Source organism: Hemicordylus capensis, chromosome 1, assembly GCF_027244095.1.
Source record: "Hemicordylus capensis ecotype Gifberg chromosome 1, rHemCap1.1.pri, whole genome shotgun sequence".
Classification (NCBI taxonomy): Eukaryota; Metazoa; Chordata; class Lepidosauria; order Squamata; family Cordylidae; genus Hemicordylus; species Hemicordylus capensis.
The window spans coordinates 258,093,503-258,120,661 of NC_069657.1; the positions used below are offsets into that span (position 1 = coordinate 258,093,503).

Genomic DNA, 27,159 nt, shown 5'->3' on the forward strand with positions numbered 1-27,159 from the left:
TTATGTGCGTGCAATTAAATCTTCCTAGGTCTAATACCTTTCAAATATAGGCAGAAAAGAAAAGGGGGGGGAGGCTGCGGGCTGATAAGGTTTTGGGGGAGATCAGAGATTAGTAGAAGGGGAAAAGTGGGGGGACGGAGAAGGGAGCAATAAAAGAGGAAGGGATAAGGGGGTTCCGAGCAGCATATCACCAGGATCAGAGGCTGGAGAGAGACGAATCACTTCAGCTGAAGCAGTGAGGCACTGGCGGAGACAGGAGTTGTGCAATTGTTTCAGATCATAGCTGAGAGCTCCATGGCTGGGGAGCCTTGACTTCTCACTGCGCAGTGAGAGTCATAGCCTCTGAGCACGGGCAGAGTTCCTGCTTAGCCCCTGTGGCTGTGCAGCAAACTCTGGGAAAGCGTGTGAGCAGATCTTGTTGTAGGCACAAAATGTTAATGTGTGAGCAGAATGCCCGTAGGCACAGAACTGCTGAACTCTCTGTCTCAAAAGCCTCATTCTTATAGTCATTTTCTCTTTGATCCTTGAATAGGATCTATTCAAAAATCTCCTCTTTTCCTGTATGTCCAAAAAGGTGTCAACTTCCTGCCACCTTCAAGATCTTAATTATTCAGGATATCAGCTAGTCCAGAGATATCTCTGGATCTCATCTTCTGCTTCTGTAAACTGCGTGCGCTCAGGAAGGGAGGGGTGGGGAAATCTGCATCCAAGATGCTGCAAATTGCATCTTTCCCCAAGAGGTGTTAAGAAGTCAAGAATTAGTAATGGAATTGAGGAATTGGTCCCATTAGGTGTGAGACAAGTCATTCCACTATTTCTTATGTACCTTTATCCAGTGTTTTTCTTGTAATTGAAAACAAGAGAATATTTGCATGTGTGGGACATTCAATACAATTTGGCTAGGACAGAATCATCAGTGAGAAAATACTTAAAGCCTACAAGTATTTTCTCAGTATCCATTTGGCTACAGCAATTTGTGCTAATCACTTGGGCATTGCAGGGCCATCACTGACAATGGAAGGAAGAACTTAACAGGTCAGGCAAGCCCTTCCACAGACATAGTGAGTCAGATGCAACTTTGCATATGGATTGTAGCATTCAGCATTCAGACCTGGCTTCATTGTGTTTCCTTGCATATCCATTAACAACACAATGCTACATTCCTCCTGCCTCTACAAATCATTGACCAGGCAGTCATGAGATTCACCTCCAGTTCAGACATTGAATTGAACTCTTAAAATAAATCAGACACAGGCCTATATATGTATTAATATTTTGGGGTGCTCATAACAACAGCCAGTGCTTAAGAAATAGGGTGCAGCCCCTTTAAGACATTTCGGGCTCTGGTGGGGCTGCAGTGCTGGCTTTGTATTTAAGGCCTCAGTTTGCTTACAGTATTTGCTGAATAGCCCTGCTAACCCCTGCTAACTTGGCAAAAAGGCACCTTTTAACTCTTTATTCTCTTTATTTATCAGAGGGAGAGTAACTGGCCCTATCCACCCCCAGCACAGTACCTCCAGTGACTGTTGTTGGTGTCTGTCTTATGTTTGTTTTTAGATTGTGAGCCCTTTGGGAACATTTATTTGTTATTGTGAGCCCTTTGGGAATATTTATTTGTTATTTCTCTGTGTAAATCGCCCATTTTTTGAAGGGCTGTATAGAAATCAAATGAATGAATGAATGAATTTCATTGTGGATGTGTAGTACATTGGTTTTGCTGCTGCTGCCTGTTCTTCGTTTCCCTGGCTTGTGACGCTATGCTTGTTTTTGGACTTGGACCCTGCCTGCTTCTAATGGAATGATCTTTGGCTTCTGCCTGTTTTGACTTCAACTTGCCTGCTCCTACTGGACTGATCTCTAGCTCCTAGCCACCTTCTTGTTTGATTCCGCCTTGCCTGCTCCCACAGTGTATTTCCTGCCACACCTGACCTGCCCAAGTCTGACAGTCTGACACTGAAATAGCAGTTCATGAGTGGATGCAAACTTTGGTTCTTTAAAAATATGCAGTTCTTTTGAATCACAGAACATAATTCAGCTCAGTTCAAAGATAACATCCATGTGAAATCTCATAAGCATTACAGACTTGACTCCACATACCTCCGGGTCTAACTACATATTAGGGCAGTTTTTGAGTAAAGAGCTGGGGGTGGATAGGGACAGTTACTCTCCCCCTGTGAGATAAAGAGAATCACCACGGTAAAAGGTGCCTCTTTGCCCAGTTAGCAGGGCAAACTGCTAACCACCATGCCGCGGTTCTGTGCACATCCCTAGCACCAGAGCAGACTCAGACGTTGTTCCAGCAGAGCTTTGGGGCTTACTGAGAATTGCTATAGATTGCAGCGAGTTAGTGTGGTTGGCTCCACCCTTTCAGCAGATAAATCTTTTATGCCTTAAGGGAACTTTGCCCAGTTTTGCAGATATTTGCTCCAATGATCCTGAGCGAACTTTGACTCAATTGACCCATGAAACTAGCTGGGTGACTCTGGGCCAGTCACTTTTCTCTCAGCCTAACCTACCTCACAGGGTTGTTGTTAAAGAGATACTCAAGTATGTAGTACACCGCTCTGGGCTCATTGGAGGAAGAGTGGGTTATAAATGTAAAATAATAATAATAATAATAATTGCAGGGTTGTCAAGAGAGCCTTCTGAGTCAGAGGAAATGGCAGAGCAATGTCATCTGGCTGGGTCTGACTTCTAAGGTTCCCCTTGGGTAGAGGGTTCAGGCAGACAGAGCTTTGTGCTGAAGGAATCCCTTTCCCCCTAATTTGTCTCATCCTCTGAGTCTTCCAGTTTGATTCCAGATTGAGGGAATTTCAATCCCAGAGGCCTCACAGCTTGCCAGTTTGCCTTGACAGCTGTTTTTAAATTTTAACATTAGAGGAGCATTAGCAGAAATAATTCCTACATCTTAAATTGTAACATTGGATAAAGCCATGGGTCCTGGAGGATCAGAAAACTGCTTGACATGACCTATGGTACCAGCATATTCATCCATGTGACACTGCAATTGAAGATGCAGGAATTCATTGAAAACATGCTCCTATGTTAAAACATAATGGAACTAGCAACCCTGGAGCACAATCCTTTTGAGAGAATTTGAATAGTGGTTCATAAAATAGCTTGTCCAAAGTAGCAGAAGAAGCTCAATTGATTTGTGCCACAGGCATTCTATATAAGAATTCATAATGTATATCAAGAGGGGGTAGCAAAGCTGTGACAATTTGTGGCAACTCAAGGAAGGGAAGATGCACTGGATGAAATGTGATGTCACTCATGCGTCTGCTTCTCCAGCACAAGTGTTTTTGACATATTCTTTTCTGTGCTTCTTTGCCACAGTAAAAACAATGTGTTGTTTTTTTAATGACAAGTTGCTGAGAGGTAATTTTGAGGAGTGTAAATTTATTCAATTATTCCGTTAAATGAATAACAAGAAGTTATCAGTTAAAAGTCAGTGGGCACCATCCACACTAACTAGCCATCCATCCATTCTTTAATTTCAATGAAAATAAGTCATGACAAATTTAGCCTGGATATCACCCAGTGAAAAGATGTTTCTTATGTGGAATAAATTGATTTATATATTACAAGAATTTTAAAAAATGTATTCTGAACTTATAATTCTGTCAATTTCTGGGAAGGGTCTTTACTGACAAAAGCTGGCATGGGTAGGAAGGATGAAGAAAGAGTGTTTTTTTAATAGAGTAAAACATATTTTATAGATAATGCCCAAGTGGTACTTGATTGCCCCTTAATGGTTAATGTAGTACCTCACAGTCTAAAGTTTCTTCTGAAAGTGGAACAGAATAGGAACTCTTTCTAGCATAACAGAATTGAGTCATTTTTAACCAAACTTTCTGTGTTAAAAAACAGGGGGCTTCATATTCTGCATAGGGATAGCTTTCAGAATACACTTGGACTCCCAGTAAAATGAATAAATAATAAAAATGAGCTATTAAATTCTTTTGTCAAGAAGTTGGGACCTGTGATCAAGCTCAAGTAGGATTACAAAAAAAAAAGCAGTAGTCTTCTGCTGTCAAAATGTAGAATCATGCACTCTGTAAAATGTATTAAACATTTATTATTACATCTTTTTAAAAGCCAGATCACTGTATATCATGTTAATAGATCTTTTGTGGTTCTTGAATATCTATAAAACAGTACAGTAGCTATAAGTAGAACAAAACTTAGGTATAGCACTGCATTACATTTTGAAACCCTTTTTCTAGCTATTAATCATCACCTAAACTGTTTTTTAATAATGAGTACCTTTGAACATGCTATAAAAATGAATTTTATGATGGTAAAAACCATTACTGCCAGATTCAAAATCCAACACTATATAAAGCTATTGTGAGGCACGGAGGAAATACTAAAAATACAACAGGGGCAGACATATTATGGCTACTATTGAGCCCATTGAGTCAGTATAATTCTTTATGACACGTTGCAGTCAGTGTACACTCCCTATCATAATGACTATTGTCAATTGCAAGGCACAAGATGGTGCTCTAATTACCTTGGCAAAAAATAGTTTGTGTGCCATTCTAGCTAAGCATAACAAGTTCAAGGTGTTAATATTAATTGACTGCCCAATAAATTTCAGGTTCATTCAGTACCAGAAAACTGTGGAAGATTACCGTATTTTTCGGACCATAAGACACACTTCCCCCCCAAAAAAGTGGGGGGGGGGAATGAGGGTGCGTCTTATGGTCCAAATGCTGTCACCCGCCCACCCGGATTGGGGGCCGAATCGGCCCAAGCTACCGTACTGCTGCTGCGGCCACCCGCCCGGATTGGGGGCCGAATCGGCCCAAGCTACCGTACTGCCGCGGCGGCCGCCGCCTGCCCGCCCTCCCAGCTGCCCGAGTCCTCACCACCACGTGGGCCGATCAGGGACCCGCAATTGGAGAAGGAGAGAGCAGCTCGCAAACAGAACTCCTCTCTCTGCAAAGCCTCAGCCCGAACTGGCGCTTTGGGCGCAAAGGACGCCTGGGAACTCAGGAGGAGGAAGGACTTAGATTGAGGAAGCAGGATGTGGGGGGAAGAGAGTTAATCATTCATTTCCTTAGTGCCACTACTCCAGTCAAAATCAGAGTTACTATAGCTGCTTTAAAGTATAAGCGGATGGGGTGAGGGACCCTGAAATATCTGATCACTGATCTTCTGTGGCACATCTGTTTTGACCCTTGAGTGACTGGTAATCAGAGAAGCAAAAGGTAGCTGTGACTGAGATGCAAGAGAGAATAAAGAGAGGTAGGTAGGTCAGTGAGGGAGTGTGGGAGGCAGTTAGTCAGTTTGATGAAGGGGGGTTACGATAAAGAGAGAACTTGGGAGAAGAGTGGATAGGAGAGGGAGAGGGAACGAGAGCTGTGGAATCATTTAGAGTTTGGGGGGCAGGGGGAATGTTAGCCATTGATATGGCTAAAAGATTCTCCTGTTTTGCCATATTTACCTGAATCCAAGATTAGGTTTTTTCAACAGTTCTTTCCTGTTAAATATGGGATAGTCATTTTGAATTCAGAGACCTCTTTCTTTGGGGTAAATACCTTTTAAAGTCATTGTCTTACATTCAGAGTCACTTTCTATTTGGCTAAATACATTAGGTTGTAATTGGTTGATGAATCATGGGCCCAGGGTTTTCAGTGAAGGAAGTTTAATAGGGTACTATCTTTCATAAGTGTGTGCTACAAGTTTTTTCTTATTTGAATACTATATTTAAAGTCTACTCTAGCTTTAGATGCAATAGGAACATTTGAAAACATAAATGTTGCTTATCAAAAGTATCTTATAAGAATAAAATTTGTTCTAAATCTAAGCTGGTATGTCACTGAGTAACATCACAGTGTTTTTCTGGTCACAGTTTTAGTGAAAGAGCAAACTGCAAAAAAGAAGGACAAAGGTCATAGTTTTTATCAGAGAAGCCTCAAAATACTGAAACATTCGAAAAGCAAAAAAGATAAGGAAAAGTAAGTACTGTGTTCTTTCAGCTGTTTTGCTGACACAGCTCCAAAGGAGATGGATGTCTCCCAGAAGACACATATCAGTATGTATGAAAGTATGGTACAGTACTGATAATCTATCTATCTATCTATCTATCTAAGCAAAATGTACACTTGACTTGGCAGGGGATCATGCGGATTAATAATAGCAAGATCATATGTACTTGTATGGTGCCATCTTCTTAGTCAACAAGATTGACTTCTGGGTAATACACACAAATAAAATGTTGCAAATAGACTTGGTATATTGGCCCCCAGCATCAATAGCTATAGAAAGATACATATATGCAGGCTTGATGTGATTAGTAAATTGGAGTATGCTTGTCAGATCCATACTCTGCCTACTTGCTCAGTCAAAATCCACAAAAATATCTGGAAGAGGCTCATGCTGAAGCTTTGGTAAATCTCAAGTGGAAGAAAGTACCATATTTGTAGGACAGTCATCATAAAGAGAGAGTGAAAGGCCCAGAATCTAAGCTAAGCACATATGCTCTTGCTTTTTTGATGCCACAGAATATCTGCTGACGGAATCCATGACATCAGGTCAAATAGTCTCCTAAAGGGAGTCACCAGTTCCTTCAGTGATCAACCTAGAAGCAAGAGAGGCATGGAAAAAAGGGATTTTTATGGCAATAGTAGTACGCAATATTTTTTGATGATTTGTGAATTTAGGGTTTGGGTTCCCCCCAGCTCAGCTTATTTCCAGTCTCAGAGTCCAGATGTGGGGAATGAAGTCAAAATGTCTCGGGGAGATGTTGTGAGGGAACAACAATGACGGGGAAGCAACACCCAAACTCCCTGTATTCACATTATCCAGTAAACACAAGGTTAGGAACTTGTGTTACATGAAGTAACATGTACTTCTGAGTATATCAGAGTGGGTCTACTTAAAGTCCAGGACTATGCACTATGCTACCAATCAAGGCCAGCCTTTAGGAGTGGATGAGTTGGGTAGTCATCTGGGGTGTCTAGCTGAAGGGTGCGTTGAGCTGAGCTGCTGCCCTATCACACACTGATAAACTAATGATGGAGAGGGGGTACCTAAGGCACTGCTTGCCTAAAGCATTGTTTATCCTAAGGCGAGCCCTGTTACCAGCACAGAAACCTTAGTCATACCAAAACAGAATCTCAGTCAGAGTAAATTATATTAGCATAGCCATCCATACTGGAGGACTGAGTGTGAACAGCAAGTCATATTGCTGCAGTTGGAATGTTCCAGCATGGATTATCTATAAATATAATTCTCTAAGGCATAACTGTGGCTAATCTCATGTGTGGCAGCTCTCGCAAGAGTTCTCAGGTGAGCTGTAGGGAGCAGAAGAGGAAAGCGGTGCGGGGGAGGAAAGCGGTGGGGGGGAGGAAAGCAGTGGAGGGAGGAAAGCGGCAGGGGGAAGAAAGGGGGGAAGAAAGTGGTGGGGGGAGAGAAAGTGGCAGCAAGAGGAGAAAGCAATGGGCAGCTGCAAAAGTGAACGGGTAGGCAGTGGTGGGGGAAGAGGAAGCAGCAGGCAGTGGCTGGGCGGGCGGTGAGACAAAACGGTGGGCAGGCAGCCCGGCCAAGGCTGTCCTCTTCTCAAGGAGACTGGTCAAACAGGTGGCTTAGAGGGTGGTGCAGCCTCCCTCTCTGGGCCCACCAGTCGGCCAAATGACAGGTCAGGCAGCACTGAATGAGGCTTCTCTGTGCCTGCACAGGGAGGTGAGGAGACTTCTGAGCAGTCACAGCCTCCTCCTCCGGGCTCGCCTGCTGGCCAAATGGCAGGTAGAATGGCCCCAGTGTGACCCCAGATCCACAACTGCCAGGCGTGCAGGTGGTGGTGGTGGGGTGTGAACAGCTAAGTGGCAGTGGGTGGGGGGAGGAACGGGCAAGCAGTTGGGGGGGACGAACAGGTGAGCAGCAACTAGGTGTGAGGTACAAACGGGCTAGCAGGGGCTGAGTGCACTAGCACACGGATGCTCTGTACAGATCACCTAATATTGATTAACACACCTTTTTGTCCAAAAAACCCTTCAAACAAAAACAATTACCAAAACCAGAGGGATTACTTGGATCTGGATCGTGATCTGTTGTAATCATAAGAAATGGGGTTCTGCACCTGCGCAGGGACCTCGCGGGCTGACTAAGTAGCTCCTTGTGACGCCCACCCCACGCATCGTTGTGTCCGTTATCAGTAAAGGTTGGGGTGTCTTCTCCAGTTTCTGTTTGACTGCCTTAGCGTTCATACCTCATTTTGGCTCCTTGGATCAGCGGAAACAGTCAGCAAGATTTTCAGAACTGTTAAAGGACCTTGAGTTTGCTTCACATTTGGGTTTGTTTAAAAGATTTATTGATTACCTGGTTTCACATTTGGAATGGAATATCAGACTTGATTTGCAAAGCGATTTCAACAAAAGCATAAAAATGGCCTTCCTTACCTCGTGAAATTGAGGTGAATAAAACATTTAAATGTTGCGTAAAATGCCACTCCAAGCTTCCATCAATGGATTATCATGAAGCTTGTTTGATGTGCCTAGGTGAAGAGCACAATACAGCGGCTTGCAAAGTTTGCTGTTCATTCTCCAAGCAGACAAGAATGAACAGGGCTTTGCGTCTCAGAGCGGAGTTATACGATGAGGCGCTCTGTCCGCCAATGCCGAGACCAAGTCCACCATCAACCTCTCATTCAGATGTCCAAGTCAACTCTCTCTATCCGTTCAGTCGTGTCCGACTCTCGGTCACTCTATGGATCATTGCACTCCATGCCGTCTTATCTCGGACAGCTTCCTTTAAGTCCACCATGGTCATTCCAGTGTCATTTTTTATAATATCCAGCCACCGAGTACAAGGCTGTCCCCGTCTCCTTCTCCCGCTGATCATTCCCAACATAATTGTCTTTTTGAGTGAGTCAGCTTGCATGACATGACCAAAATATGTCAGTCTGTGTTTGGTAATCTTAGCTTCTAGCAATGCAAGTCAACACCGACCTCAAAGTCGGAACTGCGCATCAGCAGTCTAAAACTGGGACGGGAGATGAGCTCTTTAAGAAACTGAAAGAAGTTTCTGCAAAGGTGCATAAGCACAAGGAGAGAAAGCACTGGCATGATTCGGATAGTGACTCTGATGTTGAGGGCTCAAATGTTGCGAAAAAGCATCATACCCCCTCACCGTCTTCAGTGCAACTATGTGAAATAGAGAGCAGCTCAGGAGACTCGCTATTGGCACGGCCACCTAAGACCTCAAAAACACCTAAACTGCCAACATCAACTAATCCACCACTGACTGAAACATCCATATCTATGGGCTCACTGTTGACATCGACAGTGGCAGCAACCGCTATAGAACTGTAGCCGGCGTTGAAGGTTAGAACATCGACATCGGAAGCAGCACCTCCTATGTCGATGTCAATAGCAACAAATCTCCGTTTGCTGTCACCAACTCACACCCCAATTCAGTCCCCCTTGACTCCAAAAACTACCTTACTGACTAGCCAGCTAGTCCAGGTCAAGGGACAAAGAGATGAGTATCCACAGGGACAGGATGGAGCGAGTGCATTAATGGAGCTCCTGGATTCCGCATCTAGCACTCCCTCGAGATCGACCTTCTAGGGCTTTCTAAGCACTGGACTGGATGTGGAGCAGGATGACGAAGGACCCCTTCCTCCACCAAAAGCACCATCCATATCACCACTGCGCACACCACAAGGGGGTGGTTTACCCTCTGTGCCAATTCCTGCCGTGCCAACGGTGTCATCCGCCCAATGCCCCAGTTGCCAGGGCTCATCCTTATCCATGACGCAACCCATTCATTTCTGTCATTTTCGCCACACTCTACTGGAGGATTGTGGGGATTATTTACGCTGGAAAGCTCAGCAAGTACCTCAACAGGTACCTGCCGCGCCACGGATGCTGACAGTGCAATCTATAACGGCTCTACAGGGGCCTGTACACCAAATAGCACCTCACTCTCAAGCTCCCAGTGCACCAGCTGCACCACAAACCTAAACTTTACACCACATACAGCCATTGCAGTCATTGCATCTTGAGACTACACTACCTGAAAAGGAAACAATTCCTGAGCAGGTAGCAGGAAAGAGAGCAAAAAAGGCAAACTCCACCCCTCCAATGGAGCGTGAATTGTCATCTCCAGACCAAGGGGCCTATTCGTCAGGGACTGAAGAATATGACTCAAATGTAACTAGTCACCGGTCAGATCTGCCTTCGGACATTCCACCTCGCCTTTCAACTTCTCCGACCGGGGAGTTGAAGGCATACCATGCATTAATTAGAGAAATAGCAGATGCGCTTGGGATGGACTTGAATATACCTGACACTGAGGTCGCAGACCCAGTTTACAATATGATGGCAAAGGCCAAATCATTGCACCCGGTAGCCTTGCCTATGATCCTGGCTATCACCAAGGCTGCTAAGACAGCGTGGGAAGTCCTCCAAACCTCTACCCACATGTCTAAGCAACTTGGAAATTTATACAGGGTACAGGAAGAAGGAAACACTTACTTATTGCACCATCCAGTGCCTAATTCATTGGTTATAGACCGTGCCACAACTGCAAGAGGTCATTGTCATACAGTGCCTTCAGATAGGGAAGGCAGGAAAATGGACGTGATGAGGAGAAGGGTTTCAAATTGCAAATTATGTGGCATTCATGGCCCACTATAATCACCTACTTTGGGTCACGCTGCTGCAAGACTTTGTGTCTATGGAACCAGCAGAGTTCCAGTGTAAGTTCATTGAGATTTATGAGAAGACAACTGTAATAACAAGGCAACAACTTAGTGCCTTTAAGCATTTAGCGGAAACTGAATCGCTAACGGTGGTCACAGCAGTCAGTATGCATTATCATGCTTGCCTTCATTCTACTTCACTGCAACAAGACATGAGAGAGCGAGTAGAGAATCTTGCCTTTGATGGGAAAGGCCTCTTCCATGATGAAACAGATTCGACGATGGAGACTTTTAAAAAGTCAAAATTCACAGCAAGAACCTTCATGGCATCCTCCTCAGCTTCTGGAGGTGCCCCTAGAGGACGTCCATACTCTAAGCAAAAATCCTACAGATATTAAGACAGGAGGGATTTTAAAAAACAGTACAGGCCTTACCAATGGCCTAAAGGCTTTAACCAAAAGAATAAGGGTCAGAATGCCCGTCAGGGTAAGGACAACACATAGCAGTCTTTTTGATGACTTTGCCAGCCCACTGCACATTCTTCCAAAAGCTCAGAACATTACCATACCTACCAACACTGCCAGGACTACCAACACCAGTCCTGTAGTTGCCAAAACTTCCATCACATTGGCAAGCCATGCTCAAGCGTGGTACAATATAACATCAGACCAATGGGTTCTACAGATCATAGAAACGGTATGTGGTAGAGTTCAAAGCTCTGCCACCATTCTCTGGCATGAAGCACACCAGGGCCACAGCTGTTCTTCAGGAAGAAGTGAAGGTACTGTTGGAAAAGCAGGCAATTGTTCCAGTGCAGTGGGCGGAGAGATTGTTCGGATTCCACTCTCGCTAATTCCAAATTCCAAAGCGGGATGGGGGAATCAGATCAATCATGGACTTACAGGCCCTCAATTGGTACATCTGGGCCAGGAAATTCAGAATGATGACGTTGCAGGAAATTCTACCCTTCTTGAATCACGAAGAGTGGGCAGCAATGTTGGTTCTGAAGGTTGCTTACTTTCATGTGGGCATCCAGGAGAATCATTGGAAATATCTGAGATTCACGGTAGGGAATGCAATCTACCAGTATGCAGTCCTACCCTTCAGACTATCAACAGCACCAAGAGTGTTTACCAAGGTGATGGCTGTTGTAGTGGCATTTTTAAGAATACAAGGGGTGGTGGTCTACCCCTACCGAGATGATTGGCTATTAGTTAACAGAAACAGAGAGCAGTTAGTTCTACACATCCAGGCAATGGTGCACCTGCTCCAGGACTTAGGCATCAATATCAACTGGAAAAAATCAAAGCTGGATCCGACAAAGCAGATAACCTTCATTGGTGCCATTCTGGATATGGAGAAGAAAAGAGCGTACTTACCTTTGGAGCATTACCTACAGATCAAGACTCTGGCTCACGAATTCATCCTGTCTCCTGTTCAGCCAGCAGAGGAAATACAAAGGCTATTGGGCTTGATGACCTCCTGCAATATGACAGTCAGGTACACGCAACTGCATATGTGACCACTGCAACAGTGATACCTGAACAACCTCTGTCCCAATGTAGACAGCCAGAAGATGCGTTTGACAATCCCACACTCAGTGTTAAAAACTTTGCACTGGTGGATGACGCAGAGCAATCTCTCTCAAGGGGTGTCTTTCACACCATTAACTCCAAAGCAATGGGTGACTACAGATGCCTCCCTGGTGGGATTGGGCGCATATTGCAGAACTCATCGCATCCCGGGGAAGTGGGTGAACCTTCAAACTCAGCAGCATATAAAACTACTTGGAGTTGATAGCTGTTTTTCTGGCTCTGAAAGCGTTTGAACCGATGCTCAGCAGTGCTGTAACGCAAGTGAGACTGGACAATATGTCGACAATTGCCTACATCAACAAGCAGCGGGGCACAGTCTCAGCTCAGTGTCCCTCTGTGCTCTCGCTATGCGAATTTGGAATTGGTGTTTGGCGCATGCCATCTACCCAATAGCGATACATATAAGAGGTGTGGACAACCAACTAGCTGACAGCCTCAGTCGCGTATCCCACGACCAGCAGCATGAGTGGGAGGTCAAAGACTCATACCTCAGGAAACTCTTCAACACGTGGGGGGTCCCATCAGTAGACTTGTTTGCCACAGCTGCCAATGCAAAGTGTCCCAAATATTTCTCTTGTGCCGGCATAGGGAAGAATTCATAGGGCAATGCATTCCAACATAGCTGGGGGACCAGCCACCTTTACTTTTACCTGCCTCTACCGGTAATCCATCGGGTACTGGCACAAATACTGAGGAACAACGCAACCTGCATACTCCTGACTCCGTGGTGGCTGAAGCAACCGTGGTTTACTCCGCTTCTTCAACTGTCAAAGGGCCACTTCTACCGATTTCCCCTCATTCCCGACCTCCACCAAAGAGAGGGGGGAAAGGTTTTACATCCCGATGTACAAATGCTAAGGATGACAGTGTGGAAAATTGGGTATTGAAGAACATATTACTGAACAATAGACGTCTGTCCACACGACAGAATTATAGTAACAAGTGGAAATGTTTTGCAGCTTATGCTTCTGACAGGGGGTTTCGTCCGTTGCACACTACTGTGAGAAAAGTATTGCTGTACTTAACGGCCTTAAAGTTGAAAGGGCTAGCAAATGTGTCTCTAAAGGTGCATTTAGTGGCCGTTTTTCCCAAACATACTGGCTGGGATGGAACCAGGGGCGTAGCTATAATTGAGCAAAAGGGTTCAAAGAACACGGACCCTCAGCACCTGAGGGCTCTCCAGCTCCATCTATCCCTATTTTCTTCATTATCTCCTTTACTCTTGGGGGCTGCCAGAGTGAGGGATGAACACTGGCGCGCTCTCCCCTAGCTACGCCCCTAGATGGAACTACGGTGTTCTCACACCCTGAATGCAAGCGATTCATGAAAGGGCTAAACAATCTGTATCCGCCAGTTAAGAAGCCAATGGAACAGTGGAGTTTGTCCTTGGTGATGTCGGCCTTAATGGAAAATCCCTTTGCGCCATTGGCCAAAACGACAATACAGTTGCTCACCCTCAAAACTATTTCTAATTGCAATTGCCATGGCAAAGTGTGTGGGTGATCTGGCAGCACTTCAAATGGACAAGCCATACACCCAGTTCTACCCACATAAAGTGGTTATGAGGTTAGACCCACGCTTTCGCCCAAAGGTAATATCTGAATTTCATCTGCATCAGGAAATTATTTTGCCAACCTTCTTTCAGGGGCCAGAGACAGACTTGGAAAGGTCACTTCACTCCCTGGATGTACGTACAGCCCTCCTATATTACTTACAAGGGACTCACACAATCAAAAGAACAAAGAAACTATTTGTAGCATATAAAGAAAAGCATATCGGTCACCCTGTATCGTGTCAACGTCTAGCTCATTGGCTAGTTGAGTTAATCATGTTGGCTTACAAGCTTCAGAAAGTTACTCTTCCAAAGACTGTGTGTGCACATTCTACCAGAGCGTATTCAACGTCAGCGGCCCATCTGTCTGGCATATGGATGTTGGATATCTGCACAGTGGCCACATGGTTTTCCCAACAGCCTTTTATTATGCACTGTGCTGTGGATCTACGCATGGCAAAGGAGACTGATTTCGGAAGAAGTCTACTGAAGAGGGTGTTGCCGTGAGCAGTGGGTCTACTGCACCCACCTCCGAAAGGAGAAAGCACACTAATCACCCATTCCTTATGATTACAATGGATCACAATCCAGACAAACAGGTTGCTTACCTGTAACTCTTGATCTGGAAGTGATCCGTTGTAGTCATAAGACCCGCCCGTGCCATCCCCACAGCAGTAGATGTTAGGTCACAAGGGTTAGAACGTAGAACAGACAGATCGTTGGCTACGGCGGTCTGCAAGGAACTGGAGAAAAGACACCCCAACCACCACTAATAATGGACACAACGAAGCACGTGCTGGCAGGGTGGGGCATCACGAGGAGCTACTTAGCCCGTGAGGTCCCTGTGCAGGTGCAGAACCCCATTCCTTATGACTACAATGGATCACTTCCAGATCAAGAGTTACAGGTAAGCAACCTGTTTTTTCTCTGCATTTTATGACTGGGAGCTGTGTGAACTAACTACAGAAAAGCATTGTCTGTGAACTGATAAAAGTCCTGTCTATGGTGTTAGATTTGAGAGGGACAATTTACACATGCAGTTAATAAATTAATGTTGCCATTATCAAGCACAGTATATGCTTGTGTGAACAAGCCCTAACTGAGTTCTGTGCCCAGATGTGTTTTATGAGAGCACTGTCACCACCACATGATTCTACAGCAAATGTGAGTTGAATGCCTCCTTTCAGCAATAGGGCTGTGGCTATGGACCATACTACGCATTAAGGGGGACATGTGGTTGTAGTTATTTACATCTCTCTACCATGTGTCTCCCTGATAACATTTGGTAAAATAAATGTGTGACATCATCATGTTTAACACTGCCCTGTCTGTTGCAAGTGGCAGCTAATGGACTGCTGATATGGGGAAACAGTGAACATAACACATTTTCCCTTTATGTACTATTTCTGGAGAGACATCGGGGATATACACTGGTCAATGGCAGGCATGCATCCCTCATAACATGCACTGAGTCTGTAATTCAGTGAATTCAGTCCCAAGCAATGAGTTCCAGTGAATTCAGTCCCAAGCAATATTGCAGCTAGGAGCTCAGTTCTGTCTGATCTCGGTTTACCTGGAGCTGCATTACCTGCACTTTGATGCTTCAGGGGATGCTATGTCACAGGAGGAAGAATTCCTACTAGAGATATATTTACACACACATGAGATTCTAATATCTGGTTGACTAAATCTTAACTTTGTATTCCTGAATTAGAGCCCACAATCTCCTTGCCAAGGCAGCAGAACTGGGGAGTCAGAAAGATATGGAGAAGCTGGCAGCTGATATGCTGTTTGGAAATAATGGTCCTCAAAATATAGAAGCAGCTGTATCCTTGTATGAGATTTTAGCTGAACAAGGGTCTAGTAAAGGCAAGACTGTAAGTGTTCTTTTATTAACTTGTTTTAAATAGACACTAGTCTTCTTAAGAAGTGCATTAATATTTGAAAAGCAGTAAGATATGGTTTACTTTGAGCCAAGAAATGTCAACAAGGTGGATACACAAAGCATTTAAACTGCATGGTTTAAATAGTGTGTTCACTAAATATCTTTCAAAGCTCCTTGGCCAATTTTAATTAATTAAATTTCAAATCAAGACTACCATCTTGATTCCACTAAATACATTGTGAAAGTGGACACTGGTTTCCCTGGAGTCAAAGCTACATTTTGAAAGTTGTTAAAACTGAAGATATTTCATACATCTAGTCTGTTAAAATATTTTTATTTTGAGCCTATAATCAAATTTAAGTGAAACATAGATATTGCTAAATCATAGACACAAACATAGAAAAAGACAATTATGCACAAGAAAATGGCTCATTTATCTAGCAAATCACAAACAGGTCTCCCTTTGCCTTTTTTCCACATTGTGACTCTATTGAAGAAAATGAATAGGCATTTCTCAATTTATGTTTATTGTTGAATATTTGGGTGGGTTTTGCAGGTGTGGGAGTATTTCCTATATTTGCAGACATGGATAAAAAGAAGACAATGAATTGCAGATGAATCTGATTTGCAGACAGACCTTGAATGTCAAAGTGGACTTGGTATTTCATGGGTTTGTATGTGACTCAGACAGATAGTATTATCAATTCAGATATGCTGTCATATTAATGATGCCCACAGCTGCAAAAATGTAACATCTCAACTCATCTTCTGAAGAGTTTTTTCCATGCTATCTGTGAGAAGGGCTTTCCAGCCCACTCACTGTGCCAATATTCTAGGCTTACATTTGTCTCCTGTTTGGAACTTTTATTTACCAACTGTGTTTTGTATGTTGAAGAAAATGACAAAAAGTCTTGTGGTATCTCAAATGCGGCTTTCAGGAACTGGAGCTTCCTTCTTTGTTTATCTGATGAAGTGAGCTCTAGTACATGAAAGCTTATGCCATGATATGCAGAATGTGTTACAAGACTCTGTCATTTTTGCTGCAGCTGACTATCATGGTCGCCCTTCAGAATACGTGCTGAAATTTCTTTTTTAAATGACTGACAATTCAGGGTAAGGGCAGAACTTCACGTTACAATAAATGTTGGACTCCATCAAAAACTAAAACTTTCTGAAGATAGAAAACTGTGTTAAACTTGTTTGAAGTCACTCTTTTGGATTGTGCCTGTGACAAGTACGTCACATATTTATGCTAGGCTGGAGTGCATAAGTTTCATCAGCATGAAAGAGTTAGATGGCACATCTTTATTACAGTGAACCATTCATGAGGGATGAGTTTGTGTGACAAAATACACTTCCATCCTGGTCTGGAAAATAGGTTCCTGGAGATACAGAAACTGGCCATCCCTGACTAAGGGTATTATATTTTATTTTACTAAGGGTATTACTTATTTTACTTATGTTACTTTATTTTACTTATTCTACCCTTATTTTACTAAGGATATTCTATTTTAAACTGTCCTGTATTTTTTTTTAGGAATGTAGGAAGCCGCCATATACTGAGTCAGACCATTGGTCTACCTAGCTCAGTATTGTTTTCACAGACTGGCAGCGGCTTCTCTGAGGTTGCAGGCAGGAATCTCTCTCAGCTCTGTCTTAAAGAAGCCAGAGAGGGAACTTGGAACCTTCTGCTATTCCCAGAGCGGCTCCATCCCCTGAGGGGAATAGCTCTCCTCTCGTCTTGTGGTAGACTTCCTCTCCTTTTGTGAGGAAGAAAATTATTTTGTGCAACCCATTTCAGTCATGTGGAATTTTTAAAGACCACTACTTTCCTAATGTTACTTGTTTTCTGTGGCATGATACTCAGCCAATTAATGTCTCATATATCTATGTCCTTGAACATAGAGTGGTTGGAGTAAATCTAGGTGCCTAGGTGCCTGTGCCTCAAGGAGTGTATATACATAGCACATCACAGTCTATATGCCACTTCAGTTTTGTTCTTAAAACCATGCTTATATATTTGCCCACTGACAATTTTGTGTGGGGTGTGTGTGTTCATGTTCACATAATATTCTAATATACTGCCTTAATGTAACCTGAAAATGTCCACATCACATATTTACCTGTCATCATTCAAAGACATGAACAATGTGAAAGATTCATAAAAATTTCTTATTTAAGCATACTCTGCTCTGACTTTCTTCCTCTGTTTTGTTTGTTCCTATATTTTCAGTTATCTGCTTATACTTCTCAGCTACTTTGGCCATTTAAAGAAGGCCCACCACACATTTTGAAAGTTACTTTTTAAGAAAATGGCCCTTGAACAAGGCAATATAACCATATAAAACAAAATTCAAAGAAGCTCAATGGGATATGTCAAATTGTAATTTTGAATTTGATTCAGGAGTGCTGCTCTCTCAAAACACAAAGTAATTCCAGATTTGCATATATTAATACATTTAAATATAAACCAATTCCTACACTACCCTAAGGACTTGTAAATATCAAAATATCCTTCTTCCTTACCTACAAACCCCAAGTCTACCCATACCCTTTATCTCCTCCTTAGCTTACTTGCCACAGAGTTGACATGCCACTGAGCTCATATTAAGGCATTTCACACAGTTGACATTAGAGCAGGAGATGCCTCCTACCCTAATTCAAGAGCTCTGTACACTCCTGGTTTCGGGGTATGGCACACTCATCATACTCAGCTGGGGCTTCACTGAAGATCAGGCTCCCCACCTTTGACCCTGTTTTTATCTAACACATGATCGAAAATTGGGAGTGTGCCCAGCTCCTGAATTAGAGTAGGAGGCTTCTCCTACCTTACTGTCAATCATGTGAACTACCCTGTTGTCTTTTCCTTCAAGCCCAGCGTGACTGAGATAGAGGAAGTGGCAAAATTTAGATACCTGCAGGAACCAACTATCTTCCAAAAGCCATGTTTTTACCCTGCTCCTCCTAAGCAAATTTATTGTAGTTTTATAGATCTATCAATGGGACTATTAATGGAATAAAACCTCAAACAAACAGAACCCCAAACCACGCACCATTCATATGCATGTAGGTGAAGAGAGAATACAGTTACCTCCTGAGGACAATAGCTGCTAAGAACCAACTAAGGTTTGTTTTTCACAGTTACAGCCTTCATCTGAAGTGGTGAAGGCTGTAAGCCTGTAGGTAGCCATTTCTGTGACTGGGGGACTGGGTCATTTTTGGAGATGTATTCCTTCACATAAAACCCCAAGTTGATTAATTTTACAGGATATAAGCCTCCACCTGCAATCTGAAGTAGTACAGCACAAACCCAGGTTTGCTAAGTTAAGATTTTAACTGTCTTTGTTTTGTTTGTAAACCGCCCTGAGGTGGTATAAAAATTGATTGAATGAATGAATGAATGAATGAATGAAACATTTCTTCAATTTCACCATAGTGTGACAGGCTAAATGTTAGCCGTCTCTATACAAGAGTGCTTTCCAAATAAATACTGGGGTAAATGATATCACCTTCTCCTACAAAAACCTGCCTATCAGTTAAGATCTTTGTTGGAGGCCTCTCTTTGGGTGCTCCTGCTTTCTTAGATTATACCGGTGACTGCCTAAGAGAGGACCATTTCAATGGTGGTATCCCAGTTGTGGATTCTCTCTTGAGGCATTTTTGCCAGGTGACATCACATTGATGTTGTTCAAAAGCCATGTGAAGTCTATCTCATTTTCTCAGACTGTTAATGGTCTGAACGTTTTGTGATATCTGACCCCCTTTTAATTGGATGCTTGTTTTAAACATTTTCACTTATCAGCTTGCAGCTGCTGTTACTGTTTTTATCTGCTGCTTTGTGGTTTCTGTGGTTATATTGTTAGTTGGTTTTGTTAGCTGTCTTGGAGGCGCATATAAAAAGTGGGATAGACATCATTAATTTAAACAAGGGCTGCTCAATTCTGGCCTTCTTGCAAATATTGGCCTACAGTTCCCATAATCCCTGGCTACTGGCCACCCTGTCTGGGGATTATAGGACTTGCAGTCCAAAAACAGCTGGGGAGGGGCTAAATTGAGCAGGCCTGATTTGAACAAACAAATAAACTTTAACCGGATATTTATTTGGTTGGTTAAACTACCTCAAGGTAATTTTACCACATTTAGAATTAGGTCAATGAGAACCATTAAAATTAATAATCAAAAAGCAAAGGGCTGACTGTCTTTATTTGGTTCCTTAGGCATTAGGATTCTTGTCTTCATATGGCATAGGCGTTGAATATAATCAAGCAAAGGTAATAAAATGCTGTGCTAACTTTACCACATTGTCATTGCAATTTGTAGCCTTTGAGATAAATTAATATAGTTTTTGTTTCTTGATCCCTGGTATGACTTTTTTTCATTTCCCTCCCCTTAGGCACTGATATACTACACATTTGCAAGTATTGAAGGGAATCTTATATCCAAGATGATCTTGGTTTGTGATTCACATATTTGGTTATATCTTATTCTAGGCTCCTAATTGATGCCGTAATTAAGATAATTATGAATATGTTTTTCAGGGTTATCGTTACTGGCGAGGAATTAATGTTCCAAGGAATTGTGAAGCAGCACTTATTAATTACAGGAACGTTGCAACTTTTAGTGAGTGATATTGTGTCTTGTCCTGTTTTAAAATTATTGGAAATAGCTTAGCATTAAAGTCCAGCATTGAAAACATGCAGAAGCTGATGCCTGCTTAGCATGTGTGTGCACACATTTTAAAACCAGTGGATTGGTTAGAACATAAGAACAGCCCTGCTGGATCAGGCCCAAGGCCCATCTAGTCCAGCATCCTGTTTCGTACAGTGGCCCACCAGATGCCGCTGGAAGCCACAGACAGGAGTTGAGGGCGTGCGTGGGGGTCTATTTTTAAGAGTGGGGGAGGGTGCACTTACCCCTCCCGCCGCTCCCCCCCCCCGGCGTCTGTTTCTGTAACAGCTAATAGGGCTGGCAGCGTACCTCCCGGATGCCCTGTTGCCCCTGTTGGTTGAACATGTCCAGAAATTCTAGACACGCCTACACTTGCTGGCATGGGCGCGTGCACATATGGAACTTCCGGCCATATCCGACCAATGGGGGCAACGGGGTGGCAGGGAGGTATGCTGCTGCCCCGATTAGCTGTTACAGAAACAGACGCCGGTGGGGGGAAAGCAGAGAGAGGGTTAAGTGCATCCTCCCCCGCTCTTAGACCCCTGCTGCTGCTGAACCAGTTTGGAGGCCCATAAAAGGCCTCCGAGCCGGTTCCGTGCACATCCCTAGTGGACGAGAGTGCCACCTGGTCCAGGGGGTTCACTCTAGGCAGGCAATCATTGACCCCAAGACCTGGGCCAGGAGCATCAGGTCCTCTGACCTTTTTGACAGGAGAAGGGAAATCAGAAGCGAGAACTTCTCCCTGTGGTCGAGTGGCTGTCAGAGTGTTGAACATGGTACCCAGGTGTTGAAGGTGCAGCGTAGGCTGAAGATTGCTTTTCTGGTGGCTGACCACAAGGCAATGAGCCTAAAGGAGTTGGACAGACAACTGCACACCCCTGGTGGCCTGAAAGAAGAATGGTTGATGAATCAACAGATCATATAGATAAGGGTGGATATGAGTGCCCTGGAGGCAGATGTGGGCGATAGGAGTCACCATCAGTTTAGTAAACACACGAGGGGCTGAAGAGAGGCAAAAAGGCATTGCCCTGTACTGGTAGTGCTTCTGGTTGAACGAAAACCTCAGGAACCTTCAGTAGGACAGATGGATTGGCACGTGCAAGTAGGCTTCTGATAAGTCAGTGGAATCTAGGAAGTCCTTGGCCTGGACTGTGTTTTTGATGGATTTGAGAGATTCCATGAGAAAGGACTTCTTCCTGATGAACTGGTTCAGATGCTTTAGGTCCAAAATTACCCACCAGGAACCATCTTTTGGAGGGACAAGAAATAAGATGGAATACACGCCTTGCCATAATTCAATCAAGGGCATAGGCTCTATTGCCCTGATCTCCAGAAGATGTAGAATGGCCTGATTCATCAGATGAATTCTTGCCAGATTCTTGGGCAGTGGGGTAGAGAAGAACAGATCTGGTGGAACGGTGTTGAACTGAAAGAATAACCATGGCAAACAACATCCAACACCCAGTGTCTGGAGGTGCTGGACAACCAGGCCCCCGCAAAGTGAAAGAGCCTTGGACTGAGTCATTGTTTATGGTTCTCATGAGCAGGTCCGGTAGGGAACTGATAGCCCTGATGAGATGTGGAAACTCCCATTTTGCTGATTCCATGGCTGATGCCAACCGGGTTTGAAGGAGGCGGCGTGGTTGTCTCTGGACTGGGAGCCCATTGGCCGTGAAGAATTCCAATAGGGACAAAAGGAAGAGGAGGAAGAAGAGCTGCTGAATGACCTGCTGAAATCCCTATGGCCTGAAGGCATAGTCTTCTTTTTCTCCCTGGTTTCCACTAGGACTGGTACCAGGGATTCCCCAAACAACTCATGGAGGCATGCTGAATACTGTCCAGACTAGAGTCAACCATGAGAGCTGCCGCCTTGGCAAGTGTGTTAATGAACTGACACAACTTGGTATTTTCTGGAGCAGTATCCTGTGTCAGCTCCTTTGCCCAAAGAATAGTGAAGATGGAATTGGTCACTGCCGCTCTAACTACTGTGGCCAAGGCTTGATGGGTAGGGATGTGCGTTTTGTTTCGGATAAAAAACATTTTGTGCACAAAATAGGCCATTTCGGCTGTTTTTTAGCTGAAATAAAACACCCAATGCTCAAAACAGAAAATTTTGTAGCTGAAACAAAACGTCCCTGTTTCAGATACAAAATGTTTTGTTGTTTCGGAACTCCATTTTGTAATGGCGGTATTGGAAGGACGTTTTGTGAAGGTTCCCTATGATCAAAGATTATGCCCCTGCCAGAACGCTGAAGTGGAGACTGCGGAATATCTGATGCTGAAGTGCAGATTTTATACTGAATTAAGGGGAAAGCTTCTCTCCCCATTACTGACTCATTAAAATTCTAATTGCCCTTCTGATGGGGACAAGGTCCTTTTCCTGTTTACTGCTAGGTTAGAGTATGCTAGCAAAATTTCTCTTCATAGCAAGCAAGATTCGGTTTAGAGTGATTGAGGCACGAGATGCTGGGTTGTGCACTTCAGATTAACCGGTTTTATTTGAACGAAATTAGCCATGTATACAGTATTTGAAGGTATTAATGTTTTATTTATTTTATGTATTTACTGCTGCTGTTGTTTCTTTTTCTTTTTGTATTTATGCTGGCCTTGGCCGAAATAAACAAATACATACATACATACATTTTGCAATCGCAAAAAGTCTTTCTCCTTCAGTCTCCATTTTGAGTTTTGACATCTGTTTGAATTTCTGGTCCTTCCAGCCTGCAGATTGGCCAGCGACAGCATCGGCTGATCTGCTGACAATTGCCGCCTTATTCCCTTTAAGGAAATCTAAGATCTACCCTCATTGGCCAGTGGGGCAGTGTGCATACTGTGTGAGGCAGTGTGAATTTCATTGTTGTTGTTTCACATTGTTGTGTGTAGATCAATTGCATTTCGGGGGCGGGGGATGTGGATGTGCATGACCTTTAGAAATCTGCCTGGTTCTTTGCAGAGCTCTGCTGTTTTTGATGATGTGTGATGTTGATGTTATTTGGGGTGGATTTGGGGGCAGAAGAGTGGGTCAGGTATTAGTGTCCCAATGGGTGCCTGCTACCACCCAGATTCCAAAGGAATTGGGAAAAGGGCTGATTTTTAAAGAATTTCTGAAGTTTAAATGTCTTTGGGGCAGATTTGGGGCAGAAAGGGGGCCTGAGGGGCAAAACAGTGGGTTGGATGGCAGTGCCCCAAGGGGTGCCTACCACAACCCAGATTCCAAAGGAATAGGGCAAAGGGCTGATTTCTTAGGAATTGTTGAAGTTTACACGTCTTTAAGGTCCCCCCCCCCGGGGAAGAATGGAGGTTTCAGCAGACCCATAACTCCACCTGGGGGGCACTGGGGTGGCCGGGAGCAAGTGGTGGTGTAGTGCACATAGGATGCCAACCACCCCTATGGGTTGCAAACCCATGCGGTGCTGGGTTCTGTTGTTTCTGAGGTGTTCTGAGTGTAGATTCTCTGGGAGCATATGAGATTTTCAATGACAAACCATGAATCCACTCTTATATGCTACCAGAGAATATACACTCAAAACATCTCAGAAACAACAGAACCCAGTACCCCATGGGTTAGCAACCCATGAGGGTTGTTGGCACCCTATGTGCTCCACACCACTACTCGCTCTTGGCCACCCCAATGCCCCCCAAGTGCAGTTATGGGGCTGCTGAAACCTCCATCATTCCCTATGGGGAAGAACTTTAAAGACCAGTAAACTTCATTAAATCTTTAAAAATCAGCTCTCTGTCCAATTCCTTTGGGATAATTCTGAAAGCTTCCTTGCCCCACTGGGCACTACCACACACCCTACTCTGCACAACCCCTTTCCCCCCAATGTGAAGCTATACTTTTGCTGAAACCTCCATTATTCCCTATGGGGAAAATCTTAAATTTCAAAAATTCACTAAAAATCAGCCCTTTGCCCAATTCCTCTGAAATTTGGGTGGTAGCTTCCACCCATTGGGCACTACCACCCCCACCCACTACTTTTGCCCTGGGGCCATTTTTTAAAATCCAAAACATTTCAGATTCAGATTTTGCAATTTTGAACAAAGAACAAAATTGGGGTGTTTCAGATTGGCTGATTTCTAACAAAGAACAAAATGGGGGTGATTCAGATTTGGGCCAAAAAAACAACAACAACCGGGGGGGGGGGAGCCCAATGCACAACCCTATTCATGGGCCCTTCTGAGAAGAGAATCTGCCTTTTTATCCCCTGGAGCTTTGAGCTGTTTGTCTCCCTCCTTGTTCATCAACACCCCAGAGACCATTTGAGCCATGAGAGCATTCACTGGGAGAACTGCTAGTAGAGACTTAACATCTGCAGATAAGTTATACAACTTTTTTTTTTTAAAGAAAGGGCCAGCCTAGCTTAGATGGATGTACCCCATTCAGCCAACATGTCATTTTTAAAGAGAGGCAAAAAAGGAACAGTAGTGGCCAAGGCAGCTGTAATGGGAAAAACATTTGTATCTAATCCAGCATTCCCTGAGCATTATCTGCTATGGTGATGTCATTTATGGCTCTTTTAGCCTTAGCTAGAAATCCAAAATAGCAAAATGATGTGATGAATTAGGCACTGGAGGAGGTGCCTGTTCATCAGAAAGTTCCCCTTGTCGGATTGTTGTGATTCAGAGGACTCTGTATCAGAGGAAACTGATCTGGGAGCTGGATCGGAAGGCAAAACGCTCTGGGGCCAGAGGAGCTGGCGATGGCTGGGTAGGAGCCAACAGAGCACTTGGAGGTGGCAAAATAGGTGCCTTTGGTCTTGGGATGGGTCTCTTTGGAGAAGGAGCCTCCTCTGAGGATGAGGATGCATATGAGGATGCATATTTCCTTTTATGCATATGATGCCTAGCCTGTGGAATGAATCTCCCCCCCCCCCCCGGGGAATAGCCTCCCTTGCAAGGCTGATATCAGGGGAGGAGAAAAAGGATGGGCGGCCTGGGCTCCTTTGGTATCTGACTGGAAGATTAGGTACAGGCAAAGGAGGGATAGGAGCTGTTGGCGCCAGGGCCATGATAGTCTTGCATTGCTTGACAATGAACCCTGTGAGCCACTGGGAGACATCAGGTGGGAACAGAGCAGCAGGTCCCTGAGGGGGATTACTCACATTGTGAGGGGCAATTGGCATGGGTAATCCTGTGCCTAGTGGTGGTCCTTGAGGTGAAATAGGCTGCATGGGCATAGCAGGAGTCAAACCAGGTTGAGCAGGCATGGCAGGAAGCAGTTCATCAGGGACTAGCAAGCTATAACCCTGATCAAGAAGCCCGGGCCCCAAGGCATTGTGTTGCCTGTGCTGATAAGGGATGCGGGGGAAAGACTCGGCCAGTTCCACCACCACCACCCCTGTCCAGAAAATGGGAGTGCTGGAGTGGTCCCTGCAATGGCGCCCATATGAGCAGCAGCAGTAATGGCTGAAATGGTGGTGCCCCCTTTAGTCAAAGCAATAGCGATCATAATGGCAGCACTGACTGCATCTTCGTGAGCAGTGACAGCCACAGAGGACAAATTTGTGGCGAGATCAGGTGGCAGGTGGAGGAGTTTATGCTGTTTACATACATCTTGAACTAGCAGATGCTCACTCAGGCACACCTCTGAGGAGACCGCTTTGCTTTTCCAGCACTTCTGAGGGCGATCTGAGTCCTTTAGATGTTTCATTTTCTTTGCCGCCTTTTTGTGTTGCTTTAAAACACAGCCAGGAGAAGCCTCAAGGGAAATGAAAAGCTTAGAACTTCATGGGCGAGAGGCAAAATGCAGATGTTTAGAACCCGAAGAAGCTTTTCTCAATGACTCCCTGCCTCTAGCCTCGGATTGTGGATTCTCAGAAAGGGAGCCTACTAACATGTTTGCCATATGCAACACCTCCATGTTGTAAGGCAGTGGAAAGCGCGGGAAGAAACTAAGACAAAATCAACTGAGGAAAAATTAGCCAAATGCTGAGACAGAAAAAAATGTTAAGAATTTGGAGAAAAACAAATAAAAGTGACTCCCTTCCCACCCTGGCACACTGGGGCAAAGAGAGAAGGGAGAGAAAAGGAACAAATTAGCCTGAGTAACAATCAAACGAGCGGAGATCTTTCCAAACGCTGTCTCTCAGAGCAAGACAGGACCGTAATTGGGGACTGATCAACTCCTAGCTGTATACTGATACTAGCCTGTTCTTAAATCTGATTGGTTCCTGTATCAAATGAGCATGCAGAGGTTGATAACCCATCATAGAGGATGAGCTCCCTATACCTTGGGGGAAATAACCCTTCACGGTTAGTCCAGTGATTCTATCTACCTTGTATAGCATTGTGTTAACACTTTGGCAAATTGTGTCACAGACATTTGCAGAATAGTGCTACCTGCTGTTTTCCTTACACTCACACTTATTTGGATCCAGCCCCATGATATTTTGCTAGCTCTGTACTAAAGATATGATGACAGTGGCAAATGTCTAGGAGTAGGATGCCTGTCTTTCTGTTGCAATCCTATCTATTCTATCTACTTCACAGAAAGAGAACCTAAATTTACACAGATTCTTGACAACAGTTGTTCTGTTGATGAAGTATTGTTTTTTGTTAACAGTTGCTAAAAAACTAGAAGAAAATGAAGAAATGCCAGTAGAAAAAGTGAGCCTGATGGAAAGACCAGAAAATCTAAGTTTTCATGCAGATTTTTTGGATTGGGATGTACACCAGTACTATAGGTATTTGGCTGAAAGAGGAGACACACAGATACAGGTAGGATACACTGCCTTCCATTTGCTTATAACAAAGTCTGCAGTGTGTATGTGAGATAGGAGAGCAGGGTAACAAAATGTTACAA

General features: G+C 44.0%; 1 protein-coding gene across 12 annotated transcripts in view; it reads left to right on the top strand.

Annotated features, from left to right (window-relative positions):
• Window positions 1-27,159, top strand: part of SEL1L2 (SEL1L2 adaptor subunit of ERAD E3 ligase) — a 106,571-nt gene that overhangs the window by 25,821 nt on the left and 53,591 nt on the right. For 10 of the 12 annotated variants that reach the window (XM_053284576.1, XM_053284577.1, XM_053284580.1 and 7 more), the window contains 6 exons: window positions 5,861-5,966; window positions 15,516-15,678; window positions 19,904-19,957; window positions 20,080-20,139; window positions 20,225-20,306; window positions 26,920-27,074. In XM_053284576.1, coding sequence (XP_053140551.1) covers window positions 5,861-5,966; window positions 15,516-15,678; window positions 19,904-19,957; window positions 20,080-20,139; window positions 20,225-20,306; window positions 26,920-27,074 — 620 coding nt within the window. The remainder of the gene's footprint in view (window positions 1-5,860; window positions 5,967-15,515; window positions 15,679-19,903; window positions 19,958-20,079; window positions 20,140-20,224; window positions 20,307-26,919; window positions 27,075-27,159) is intronic. The other 2 variants (XM_053284582.1, XM_053284574.1) reach the window with 2 other exon arrangements.